The following is a 14561-nucleotide window of genomic DNA, read 5'->3' as shown; positions in this document are numbered from 1 at the left end:
CGTTTCCTTTATCCAATTCCACTGTTACCTTATTATCAAATGTGAATAAATTACTGAGGCATGACCTACCTTTTGTAAAGCCATGTCACCCTCTCGAGCAAGGGTTGTGAACTGACAGCCGCGGGCCGGATACGGCCCGCAAACTTAACGATTTCTTTTCTAAAAATCAATGTTTCTAACATCTTGCAGGGATTAAAACAGAAAAAATTCAACTTCTAAATGTTTTGTGACAGCTTTAACCATGCTACCGGCCAAGACGTCTATAGACGTCAAGTTTATCATGGATGCGAAGTGCATATTAAAATTGTAATACCATTGATATTATATTGAAATATATGATGGATATGAAGCATATGAGGATGCATCTTTGATCCATAATGGCCAGTAAGGTGGTTAAACAAAAGTAAAACTTATTACTACAATTCTTTGTACCATGTTTCTATAATCAAATGTTGGCAACATTGAATGGAAGTTACTTGTCACGCATCCATTTTAGGCCATGTGATACAATGTCAAGTTACAGGTTACCATTGTAATATGATAGCGTGTTAATAAAAAGTTACCTCAATAACTTACTTTTTTTTGTCCATAACAATGTCTGAATTTAAAGTTAAAAAAAGAAAAATAGATCAAGAAGGCAGAACTTTTCAACAAAAATGGGAGAAGTCATGTTTCTTTGTGGAAGTAAAAAATATTTCAACATGTTTGATATGCAGACAAAGTGTCACCGTGGTGAAAGAATATAACCTAAAACGCCATTATGAAACAAACCATAAGAACTGTGATAAATATACAGAAAAGATGCACAATGACAAACTTAAAGATTTAAAAAATGCTGATGTTTCAACACAGGATATTTTCAAATGTTATCACAACAAGTGATGCTGCTGTTAAATGTAGTTACGTCATAAGGAAAAAAATTGCTTGGGCTTCGAAACCTTTTACTGATGGAGAATTTATTAAAACTTGTATTTTAAGTGCAGTCGAAATCATATGCGCAGAAAAAAAGCAAGCATTTCAAAGTATAAGCCTGTCAGGAAATACAGTTGTGGAGTGTGTTGAAGATATAGCAGAGAACTTCCAAGATATATTGTGTGAAAAAATAAAGAGTTTTGTAGCGTTTTCCATTGCAGTTGATGAATGTACGGACATTATTAATACTTCCCAGTTAGCAATATTTATTCGTAGCGGTGATGATGATATGAATGTGACTGAAGAACTATTGGATATAGTGCCTATGTCAGGGCTCCTGCTATGGTTGGTGTTAACGTCGGACTTGCTACAAAACTTCAAACGAAAAGGGAAATGTTGTGTAAGGACAAACTTTTTCATTGCATAATACACCAGGAGTCACTTGTGCTAAAAAACTAAAGATGGAACACTTAATGAGTGTAGTAATTAAGACAGTAAACTGGATACGTTCTCATGCTTTGAATCATCAACAATTCAATGCTTTGTTGGATGAAGTAGATGCACAATACAGTAGTTTGCTATATTATATGGAGGTTAGGTGGCTTAGTTGTGGCATCGTTTTAAAAAGATTTTTTGAACTCTTAAAAGAAATTGACATGTTTACTTCATCCAAAGGAAAATTGATTCCTCAGCTCACTGATGAAGATTGGTGCAAAGACTTAGCCTTTTTAGTTGACATAACAAGCCACTTAAACACTTTGAATACTGCTCTGCAAGGACATGAACAGTTGATATGTCATATGTATGATTCAATTAAGTAATTTCTGGCAAACCCAGTTGGCAAAGAATAATTTAGCCCACTTTCCTACACTTAAATCAATTTCTCAAAATAATAATGATGTTGAAAAGTACATTCCTCAAATTGAAAATTGAATTTCAAAAAAGATTTTCAACCAGTTTGAAAATGAACTATTATTATTCAGTACCTTTTTTAATTAATATTGAAAATATTGACAAAGAATTACAAATGGAAGTTATTGAACTCCAGTGCAATACTGAACTAAAAAATAAATATAACGAAGTTGGCATATCAAATTTTTATAAATACCTCGGCAGTAAATATCCTAAATATAAAATTTATTGTGCAAAAATGTTGTCAATCTTTGGAAGCACCTATATGTGAGCAATTATTTTCAATTATGAAACTTAATACGTCAAAGTTCCGCTCATGAATAAAAGATTCTAGATTAAATGCAATACTTCATATTGCAACACGAAACGAAAAAGCAGATATTGACATGTTAGTACGAACGAAAAGATGTCAGATTTAAGGATCAAAATCAAATTAAAAAAGGACTTGTAGATAAAAATGTTTATTTTTGTAAGTCAAAATTATGTATTTAAATAAATTTCCTAAAGTATGAATAAAATGTAATTGAACTTATATTTTCTAAACTTGTTATATTTTAAAAATTTAAAAATAAAAATTATTAATTTAAAATTTAAATGGTGGAGTAACTGTTTACATAAGTCTTGTTTTAGCAATATGCTAGCCTTTTATAATAAAGTTACAAGAACATTAGATGAGGGAAAGGCATATACTGCAATTTTCTTAGACTTAGCAAAGGCATTTGACAGAGTGCCACATGATAAGCTGATATTTAAGTTGCAGCACATGGATCTGGATGTCAAATTGGTCAACTGGATTCAGGATTGGTTGTCTGATAGGTATCAGAGAGTTGTGTATGGTGGAGCAGTTTCAAGGAGGCAGAGGGTTACAAGTGGGATCCCACAGGGATCCCACTTGTAACCCTCTTAGGATTATTAGTAATAGTGAAGGATTATTAGTAATAGTGCAGATGTGGTAGCCCTGCAAGAGGATTTGAATAAGCTAGATAGATGGGCAAATGAATGGGGGAGGTGTCAGTTTAATGCAGCAAAATGTAAGGTCTTGAGGTTTGGGAAACATCGATGGGATGCTGCATACTCTATGGGAGGAGTTATACTGGAGGAAGTAGGGAAGATGAGAGATCTGGGGTTGATGATTGATAAAAACCTGAAATTTAGGGGACATATTGCAAAGGTGGTGACGGTAACACAGAGGATTGCTGCAATTATGAGAAGGACACTGACCTGCAGAGATAGAGGGTTATCATTCCGTTGTATAAGTCTCTGATCAGACCACACTTGGACTATTGTTCTCAGATTTGGTCCCCAGGATTTGAAGGGGATAAATTAACTGTGGAAAGGATACAAAGACGGATGACAAAGATGGTTTCAGGACTGTACAAGGATAGTTATGAGGATCGGCTGAGGGAATGTGGACTGCAGAGTTTGGATAGAAGGAGAGGTTATATGATTGAGACTTTTAAACTGTTGAGAGGTGGTTACAGGGTTGATACTGGGGAGTTCTTTCGCTTGGTTGAACAGCGGGAAGGAGAGATGACAAGAGGCCATCCCTGGACGTTACGAAAGGAAACTGTGAGCAAGAGGGTGAGGAGTGGTTTCTTTGCATAGAGGGTAGTTGAGCTATGGCATGCATTGCCTGATGGAGTGGTGAGGGCGAGAACGGTCAATGAGTTTAAGGAGTGGTATGATAGACTTTGTGTTTCTTAGGGGGGGACCTCCCACGATGAGTGTTTTGACTCCATGGAGGCCTGAATAATAATAATAAAGTCGTAAAGGCCCGAACAGAAGGGCCTTTGTTAGAGCCTTTCTTTCTTTAGTTTATGTTTTGGTTCACAGAATAATATTGAATATGGACCACGTCTGATATATATCCAATTTGCTGGCCCTTTGCTGCGTTTGAGTTTGAGATCCCTGCTCTAGAGTATCATATTCCTATCCACCCATTCCTGCATTTTACTTCTAACCAGGTCTTCCAATACTTCAACCACTACTCCAGAAATACTGATTGGTCTTTAATTTGCAACTTCTGTCTTGGAGCTGCCTTTATGTAATGGAATTATCTTAATCTCTTTCCACACCCTTGGAACCTTGCCAGAGCTGATACTTAGATTAAACAACTTTGTCAAAGTCATTGCCAGTACTCTTACACATTATTTTAATGCATGAACTACCATACCATCCAGGCCCACTGCTGTATTCACATTGATATTTTTCAATATATTGAGTACGTCAGTTCTCACATCAGTCTGTCACCTCAGTAACTGCAAAGTCACCACCTGGATGACATACTCTTTCAAAGTGTTCACTTAACCAAACTATTCTTTCTGCTTCTGTCACTTTCATGACATAAGCACCGAGTAAATTTATCTTTTCATATGCATTCTTTCTCTTACTTGCTATGCAGCAAAAAAAAACTCTCTTGGATTTACTTTGACCTGCTCAGCTGACTTCCTCTGAAAATCTGCTTTAGCCTTCCTTACTATATTAGTTACCTTTCTTGCTTGTGCTTAATACTGCTCATGAGCATGCAGATAATCATTTTGTTTATATTCTTTCCATATGCTTTCTTTTTCTTCAGCTCCCACTTATATTGTAGAGTCATTCACTTAATCCCTACTCAGTTTATTCTCCTGACTGCTGGGTATGCAGTCTGATATCGCTTTGCTCAAACAATCCTTGACAACTTCCCTTGCACTAATGACATTCATTTCATGTAACTTCATCTGTCATAGCACTGTTCCAAGTTAACTCAGCTTGCCATAATCACAAGCTTTGTAATTCTAATTAAACTCTTTCTTAACTGAAAACCCACATGTTGAGCAACCTCCCTGAACAAGACTGCATAGTTACTTTCCTTGATCAGAGGCAGAGTTTGCAAGTGTAGTTGTAGATAGCATCTTCTGATGCTATCTGCAACTCTATTACTAGATCCAACACTCTCAAACCCCTTGATCCCTCCATGTTGGAAGTTTTTTCCCACTTGGTTAGACTATAATAAATTTAGATTAATCCTTTATCCAAGTGTAAGCAAACAAAGTTTATACCTGAAGTATCTTCAGGAATGAGGAAACCCTTGATAAAGGCAGGCCAAGCTCTCATCACTACTTGTCTGAGTATCTCATGTAATGCAAAGCACATCTCCTTGCGGACATGTATAATGCTATGCATTAAGGGAAGGACCGCTACCCAGACTGGTTTCGACCTTTATTGAGGTCTCGTCAGTGGGAGTCAGACCCAGAGGTGGTGATACTAATGTGGAAGTAATGAAGAAGTCATATTTACCTACATGAGTTTCCAAAAGGTGTCTCAACTTGTTATTAAATTACTCTGGATTTAGAGAAAGACATTGGAAGTTTTTTTTTTCACTTGCTTAGACTATAATAAATTTAGTTTAATTCTTTATCCAAGTGTAAGCAAACAAAGTTTGCACCTGAAGTATCTTTAGGACTGTGGCAACTTGTGATAAAGGTGGACCAAGCTCTCATCACTACTTGTCGTAGTTTTACCACGTGTTGCCTCAGTCCTGAAGATATACTTCAGGTGCAAACTTTGTTTGCTTACACTTGGATAAAGAATTAAACTAAATTTATTATAGTCTAATCAAGTGGAAAAGAAACTTCCAACATCTTTCTCTAAATCCAGGGTAATTTAATAATAAGGTTGCCTTTTGTCAACTCATATAGGTAAATATGACCTCTCCTATTGCTTCTGTCTTAGTATCTCTACGTTTGGGTCTGCTTCCCACTGATGAGACCTCAATGAAGATCGAAACCAGTCTGGGTAGTGGCCCTTTCCTTAGTGCATAGCATTATACATGTCCGCAAGGTGATGTGCTTTGCATTAAGGAAAGGGCCACTTTGGATGAACCAAAGTGGTAAAGGTGAACCAAGTTCTCACCCAAGGAGGGATGAGAGCTTGGTTCACCTTTACCACGAGTTGCCTCAGTCCTGAAGATACTTCAGGCACAAACTTTGTTTGCTTACACTTGGATAAAGGATTAAACTAAATTTATTATAGTCCCTCCATCATGTGCTGTTTCATGTGATTATCCCTTAGTAACTGTATAAATCCCATTTTGCCATGTGCCATTTCCTCCTTCCATTCTATATCTCACCCTCTATAGTTGAAATGTCCCATGATAATTGCTTGGCCTGCACTCATTGTACTAATTTGCTGATGCATGTCATCCATATCTTCTTCTTCTGGGCTTCCAGGTGTACACAGTCTGTCCAAATAGAAACTGAACTTTTCGAAAATAGAAGAAACTAGTAACGCCACCCATTGTATTTTTTTGTTGTTGAAAGTGGCAACCTTCATTAGTGTTGTGTCAACTGTTTTTGACATTTGTTTCATTAGAAGCAGACTATAGTGCCAAGAGTGACTGTGTTTTGACAAACGATCAGAAAATGAGTTTCAAACAGAGCTGTGATTGACTTCTGTGTTAAACTTGGTAAAAGCTTTACCGAAACTCATCAAATGCTTCAAAAAGTATATGGTGACGAATGCTTATCCTGTCCTCAAGTTTACAAGTGGTTTAAGCGATTTCAAAGTGGTCATGAGACACTTGAAGAAGACGAAAAGCGGGGCTGTCCAAAAACTGGACTGAGCGAAGTTAACATCCAAAAAGACCTGATTTCATCAAAGAAAACCCGAAATCATCCATGCGAATGATTGAAGATGAATTGGAGATTCCAAAATTAACTGTGCACAACATTTTGACCGAGAGTTTGGGCCTTCGTAAATTGGATTTGCGATTTGTTCATCACAAGTTAACTGATGACCAAAAAATGTATCGAATTAAATACTGCAAAGACCTAGTTTAAACTACTTGTATGGACTCAAACTTCCTTGAAACGATCGTTACTGGTGACAAAATGTGGTGTTTTGAGTATGAGCCCGAAACATGTGCCAGAGTGCTGAGTAGAGACCACCAGAAGAGGGGCAGCCGAAAGAAGTCACTCGGAGAAGTCAAAAGTAAAGGCAATGCTGATTTCTTTCTACGATTCCAAGGGCATTATCCACAAAGAATTCGTTTCGCCTGTCCAAACTGTCAATGGTGAGTTTTATCTCGAAGTTTTGAAGTGATTGATAGCTAGAATTCGTTGCATATGGCATGAATATCGTGACGCCCGGCTGTTCATCAAAACACACTGTCACTCTCAGCACTATAACTCTGCTTCTAATGAAACAAATGTCATAAACAGTTGTCACAACACTAATGAAGGTTGCCACTTTCGACAACAAAAAGATACAACAGATGGCACCACTAGTTTCTTCTATTTTCGAAAAGTTCGGTTTCTTTTTGGACAGAGGGTGTATAGCAGCAAACAAGAATATATTTTGTCATATTGCTATTGCACACCAGACAGCCTCAAATGAACCATTTCTCCCAGATCTATAGTCTTCCTTAACTTCCATTTTTGTTGGTTGATCAGTACATAAAGCAGGCATTCCTCTCTGTCCAATAGTGGATGGCAGGAATTTTCTTACATACATTCTCAATATCTATAAAAACTCAAGCTTCATATCATGAAATCTAAACTCTTTCTTAAAGAATTCAGTGCATTTTGTAGAGAAAATTTCAGACACCAAATTACTCCATTAACTAGTTTAGCTGTTTCGTTGTTTACAATCATTCTCTCTGGAGAAATAAATACATCGTTGCAGACCTATTTCCTCTGGATATTACGCTTCTCTTCCATAATTGCTCTAATCCTTATTCTGTACTTGGTCTATAATAAGTATGACTATAATAAGTATATTATAGTATATATATAATAAGTATGGTCTATCCATAGACTCATCTTCCCTCATTAATTTAAATGGAGAAAAATTTGAGTCAGAAACTATAGCACAGACGATCCTAAATGTTTGTGATATTTTTGTTATATGAAAGCACATGAAAGAACAACAGTATTTTGCATTTTTCCTGAACTGTACCATCAAAAATTCAAATTCACATTAGAAATAGAAAAGGACAGTAAATTACTATTTCTAGATATATCCTTGTCAATGAGAATAATGCCCGGAAGATTAACATTAGAGGATTACAGGAAACAAACCCATACAGGCAAGTATTTACATGCAAACTCTTTGTATCACCCTTAACAAAAATTAGGTGTTACAGAACCTTACAAAAATAGAGCTTTAAATATACTCAAGAATGATATAATCAGTGGCGGCTGCTGCAACTTTAGAAATATACATACACACTGTAAGTATACGTGTTTAGATAAAATATCAAAATTATGGTAAAACTTTAAAAAAAAAATTAAACATGAAAAAATATTGTTTATTATTGATAAAATTATACAGTTTGGTATAATTCAAAATTATTACTTAAAAATAAAATCCATTATCATAACCCCAATAATGTTCTAAAATAAAAGCTATAACAAATGTTATGTCTTTAATTGTAATGTCCAAATATTTAAAGAGACGGAGTAAACACGATAAGCACTACGAACACTCTACTATTGGCGCAAACTGCATATAAACAACAGTGGCACTGTGCAACGAACAGTGCCACATTATGCTAATAGCTCATCTCACTATGGCATGCATATGCTTGCACGTGTAGCAATGTGATACTGTGGTAAACACAATGCTACTAGCATCCTTAAGTGCTACAAGATGGATTTTTATTATTTTTTATACAAAATAAGAGAATTGTATAGGATTGTTGATAAAATTAAATATTACAAGCAAGGTTAGCCTAGTGGCTGTGCACTTTGCAACCATATGCCTGGTAAAGGAGTGTCTTAGGGTTGATTCCCATCGGTGACGTGAGGTGCTGAAGAATCTTCCTCAGCCATAGCCAAGTTAGGTAGTCTTGGCTGTGCACAGTAGGTTTTTTCCCCCAGTTTATCCTGGGGTTTTTTATCTCGCAAAGCAGGCAAACTGGCCTTGAGAACTCTACAGGACACAGGATATATAGCGTAGGGCTGACCACCTTAGCCTGTGAACGGTTTGAGGGCCGATGATTAATAAACCCTCAACACCGCAAGGTAAAAGAGAGTAAAAGGAAGATGAGATAAATGAATTAATAAATATATTTATATATCGAGAAAAACTGGGGGTGCTGCAGTGCCTATGCACAAGCTGCCCCTGGATATAATTGAGAGGAAAGGACTTTAAAATCATATGTAGTCAGTTCCTCCAAAATGGCTAATCAAAGAAGTTACTAAAACTTTATTTTCTGATGAACCATGTTAATCGGTAAATTAATTACAAAGACATGGTCTGTGCATACCATTGGTTGGCAACACATCAAGAAAAATAGTCCAGTTATTAAAATCGTCAACATCAGAATGGCCTTCAAACTAGTTAACACCTTACAAAGTTTTCTTTGTTTCCCTGAAGATAGTGTTCCATTCTGCAAATATCTTGGGGATATACATGATTCCTTGTTCTTGCAGAAAGGTATACAATGGCCAAACATGGATTAATCTGTAAAAAAAAGAACACGTATGTGATGTTGAAAATGAGAAAAGAAGGAAGCAGACTTGTAAGACATATCCTCACACCACATGGCAGATTGGCACCTTCTTCAATGCCTTAATTAGAAGTGAATACTTTCTTCATGTTCATGTTGTTCATGGAGTCTTTCAAGGTTATTTGCTCATACGATACTAGATAGAAATAACGGGCTTATACTTCTTGACATCTGGAAGTCATTAATTAGTGTAGTATTCACACCCTTTCTAGAGCCTCCATAGCTCAGTTAGTATAGACAAAGTCCTTTTATCAGAAAGACCTGGGTTCAATTCCCATCCATAACGTGAGGAATCTTTATCTGGTCTCTTTCGATTAAAGGTGAGTTAGCCACTCTCATAAAGATAAGAGAGTTTTTTTCCTCCTCTAAACTCATGTTTTTCATCCCTCAGAACAGGCAAACTGGCACTGTGAATACATGCTGGGCTACAGTCAAAAAAAAAAAAAAAATTTTTTTTAATCCCTCATTAGGAGGGCCCAACCAGTCCTAAGGGACAGTTGAGGAACGGGGAGGGGGGGGATGTGCCTGATGACACACATTAAATTATTATCAATCCAATCCAGTATTTTTCTATTTATAAAAATAAGTTATTTGAGATATTTGATTTTTTTTGTGTTAAATATCTTCCTAAAGATACTGTCAGCCATTAAGACACCAAAGCATGCCATTGTAACATTCAGTTTTAATAAACAAAACATCTGCTAGTCAAACTACTCATAGTGAATTAATTACTTTAAAAAATATATATAAACCAATAATTTATACATTTGTCAGTTGCGGGGATGGCTCTTGCACAGGAACTGCAGCACTCCCAATTTTTCTTGATATATAAATATATTTATTAATTTATTTATATTTGCTTGTAATATTTAATTTTATCATCAACAATCCTATACAATTCTCTTATTTTGTATAAAAAATGATAAAAATCCATCTTGTAGCACTTAGGAGGGCGAAGGATGCAAGCAACACTGTGTTTACCACAGTGTCATATTGCTACTCACGTAGGCATATGCACGTTGTATGCCTGCATATAAACAACAGTTCTGCTGTTGTTTATATGCAGTTTGTGCCAGTAGTAGAGTGTTCATAGTGCTTATCGTGTTTACTCTGTCTCTTTAAAAATTTGGACATTACAATTAAAGGAATGGTTTTTATTTTTATGTAATTTTTAATTATACCAAACTATATAATTTTATCAATAATAAACAATATTTTTTCATGAAACAAAGCAAGAATATATTTTATTTTTAAGTAATTTTGAATTATACCAAACTATATAATTTTATCGATAAACAATATTTTTTCATGTTTAATTTTTTAAAAATTTTTTACCATAATATTGATATTTTATTCAGATGCGTGTACTTACAGTGTGTATGCATATTTCAAAAGTTGCAGCACCCCCATGATTTCAAGCCATGAGCTGCCACTGGTCAGTTGTAGATTTTTATTTTTTGTCCTCAGGAAACTACATGTAATTCATGGTGAAACTAGTTGGATTTTTGTTATTAACCATTTGTTAAAAAATTTTTCTTCAAATTTTTTTTTTTTAATTCAGAATTGGAGAGAAATTATTGGATTTTACAGTATCTTTATTAATGTAGTCAAGAAATAAACATTAATATTTATCTGTAGCAAGAATATTTCATTACATTCAGCTTAACTAATTTAATATTGTTTGTCATCTCTTTCCTAGTTTCTTACTACATGCTTGCCACTTTTAGAGGATGAAAATTATCAACAAATTGTTCAGAAACAGTTTAACAAAGCCTACCAGTCTGTTTCTCCTACTTATGTACATTCTTCACAGTTTATGGATTTTTTAGCACAACAAACACAACAGATATCTGCTACAGGACATGCGTATCTTTATGCTCAAAAAATAATTAAAAAGCTGAAAAGAGTCAAAAAGTATGAGAGTTTATTGAAGGTAAGTCTTATCTTGCATTTCATGATGTATGCAATAAAGCTCTATCTCACATAGGCTAAATGTAACAGAAATTTTATAGTTTCCAATAGTTTCTTTCCATCATGATATTATGGATGCAAAAACATCGCTATAATAACTAGTCTAACTGTAAATAGTGTTACAACTTAAACAGTGCATAAACCTTTAATCTATCAGTAAAAGTTCAGGAGACAGCTTGTGAGAAGTTGGCTGGAAAGGAGATCAGAGCTGTTAGGGTGATATTCAAGAACTATTTAGTAGAAGCAATGTCTAGATGTATTTCAAAGGTTAGAAGGTTAAATAAGGTAGGTTATTTAACATCTACCTTTTTTAACAGTAAATGGATGAAAGAAGAGATTAAGCATGAAATACAGAGAAAGAAGAGATTAAGCATGAAATACAGAGAAAGAAGACATTATGGAGCAATAAAAGAGGAGTGGTAATAATCAGTTCCAAGAGGAATGCAAAGAACAGGCAAGGACGATGACTCGGTTGGTAAGGATAGCAAAAGTTCGGTGTGAGCAGTAGTTAGCTAATGAAACCAAAAAAATGCTAGTTTTTTTTATACATAGCCAGCAAAAAACAAACAAAAAATGATTATGGTAGGATGGCATTGACTGGAGAAAGTGATATAAGGACGACTGCTGCAGAGGATACAGTTGAGATATTTAAGGGGCAGTTCATAACGGTCTTTCATCCTTGTGAATGTGACATCATGGAGAGTGAGAACAGTGGATGATGATGATGATGATGAGGTGAGACTTACTATCAGTGAGGAAGACGTGTCTGCCTGGAGCTGTCGTTGGTGCAGATCTTGGTGGTAGTAGCAAATATCCAGTGGGAACCTTGAGGACTGAGGTGGAGAAGGGTTCCATATGAACAGCAGTTGAACATGGGTTAGTCGGTCCTAATGGATAGGAGAAATTCGTTCTGAAGCGGGACATTGTAAGAAATAAAAGCTGGTCCTGCCAGTAGACCAAAAGGAAATCAGGTTAATAAAACCTGATTCCCTTTTGGTCTACTACCAAAACCCGGACACGGAGATTGGTCCCTCTTGGGCCAAGTGCAGTAATTCAACCAAACTCAGAGAAGTTGACAGGAGTCCTGGGAAGAGTTGTCCTTTCTTTGTAAGGATTTGGCTCCCTGGGATCGGTTCGTGTGGAGATAGGAATGCTATTCCCATAAATCACTGCACCTCCTGCTGTGTCCAGAGTGCTCCTGCTGGCCCTTGAAATTCTGTGGGGGAGAGAGTGTGATTTTCGTGCCAGACCATATCTATATTTGCAGCAGGTTTCCAAGGTGAACAGCCTCTAGTCGATAGAATTATGTAGGTAAGGAAGTCGGCTAGACGGATCCGTGACCTCAGGACAAGGATTGGCTCTGAGACTGGGCAGGTCGGGCTGGGGTCCAAAGCAAGTATGGCACTGCACCGGGACTAGGCAAAACTCTCTAGTGATGGAATGGTTGAGCCTGGACCAGTGTCGGGGCCTTCTTGTGGAATGCCTCAGCTGCATGGCGTGCTAGATGACCTGTCTGGCGCAGCTGTTTCAGGGGGGAGAGAGTGTGATTTTCGATCATATCCATATTTGCAGTTAGTTTCCAAGGTGAACAGCCTCTAGTCGATAGAATAATGTAGGTAAGAGAAGTTGGCAAGATGGATCCATAACTTTAGGACAAGGATTAACTCTGAAGACTGGGTTCGGTCAGGCTGAGGTCCGAAGGGGGATTATGGCACTGCACCGGGACTAGACAAAACTGTCTAGTGATGGAATGGCTGAGCCTGGACCAACGTCAGGGCCTTCTCGTGGAATGTCTCAGTTGTGCAGCGTGCCGGATGGCCAATCTGGTGCGACTGTTTCGGCCAGCAACAACACCCAACTCAGAACTAGCATGGACCAGGGGAATCAGACTGTCTAATTAAAGCAAAGTAATTTTTTGGTTGCTTGAGAGGTGTTGCCACCAATGAGGTTTCTGCCCAGTGATCTGAATGTTTAAGTGAAAGAATATCAAACAAGATCGTGGGTAATTGGCAGGAGTAATCACGACTCTCCGTGTAATAAATGTGTTGGATCAAACCCTAGTTCAGCTGGTGAGATAACCTACAAGTTCTGTCTAAATAAATCATCAGGGGAAGTCCCGAAGAGATATGCTGACCTCATTGTGAAGTCTGAGAAGGATTAGGCCATAGTGCTGTCTTTAATATGGGAACTTGCCACCCCATCTACACTTATGCACATGAGCTTTTCGTAGGGAATTTGGCTATCTAGCGACCTTTGTTAGATTGAGGAGGGGGTGTACTCCATTAATCAACACACTGCTCCAGCAAGTACTTGTTGGGAACCTTTTTCTTGGAATGTCTAGCGATAGATGTCTTGTTTGTTCGAGTTGGTGGTTCAAGATTACAAACCTGCCCATAATGAATTACTCTGTGAGATGAATCAAAATATATATTGAAGTTCCATGATAGGGATAGTCTCTCATATAGCTACTAGTGTTAAGTTAGTCTTAAGCTAGTAGGCTGTAGCTAGTAGTAAGCATGTGAGGTTAAGAAGGAGCAAGAAATAATCATGTGCTTGGTTAAATATTTAATAAAAAAAAAATACAGAAATGGCGCAAGTTGGACTGCCTGAATAGCACATTGAAAGGCAGTGCCAGCCAGAGTTACTTTCATACTGCTATTGTGCGATCACTCTGGCGATGAGGCCACTAGAACGGAATCATCAAAGCAGTTGTTGACTATGCAGCTGCTACTTCCTACTGCACACCATTCAGGTGTGACGTGCGGGCACCAAATCATCCGCAGCTTAGGTACTGGTCTGGGTGTCGTGCTTAGAAGAGCAGCTACCATACTGCGATCTTTTGAGACTCAGTAGATTTCTGGATATTAGATTAGTGCGTTGGATTGGAGATTGGCCGTCTGATAGGTATCAAGAAGTTGTGTATGGGAAAGCAATAACGGATTACAGGAAATTCACTAGCGGTGTGCCTCAGGGGATCTGTTTTAGAGACATTGCTGTTTAACCTCTATGTTAAAAATATTGGGGAAGATTTGAATGGGGATATTCAGTTGTTTAATGGGAATTCAAAGTTGGGTCGAACTATGAGGAGTAGAGCAGATGTAGCCTTACAAGAAGACTTAAATAGACTGAGTGAAGGACACAGAAGTGGGAAAACAAAGATGGAATGTAGAATTTACTCTTGGTAGGGATATATTGTTGGAGGTGGAGGAAATAAGAAATATGGAGGTGATGATGGATAAGGATCTAAAATTTAGAGGACATATTGCTAAAATTG

General features: G+C 37.0%; 1 protein-coding gene across 1 annotated transcript in view; it reads left to right on the top strand.

Annotated features, from left to right (window-relative positions):
- LOC150108714 (uncharacterized) overlaps window positions 1-14561 on the top strand; it is a 200578-nt gene that overhangs the window by 50542 nt on the left and 135475 nt on the right. The window contains exon 2 of the mRNA XM_090390947.1: window positions 11016-11249. Coding sequence (XP_090247073.1) covers window positions 11016-11249 — 234 coding nt within the window. The remainder of the gene's footprint in view (window positions 1-11015; window positions 11250-14561) is intronic.

This window comes from Typopeltis vanoorti, chromosome 3 (genome assembly GCF_054136105.1).
Source record: "Typopeltis vanoorti isolate ZY-2024b chromosome 3, IOZ_Tvanoo_1.0, whole genome shotgun sequence".
NCBI classification, from domain to species: Eukaryota; Metazoa; Arthropoda; class Arachnida; order Uropygi; family Thelyphonidae; genus Typopeltis; species Typopeltis vanoorti.
The sequence above is the reverse complement of the archived record's forward strand: the minus strand, read 5'-3'. Positions and strand labels throughout refer to the sequence as shown.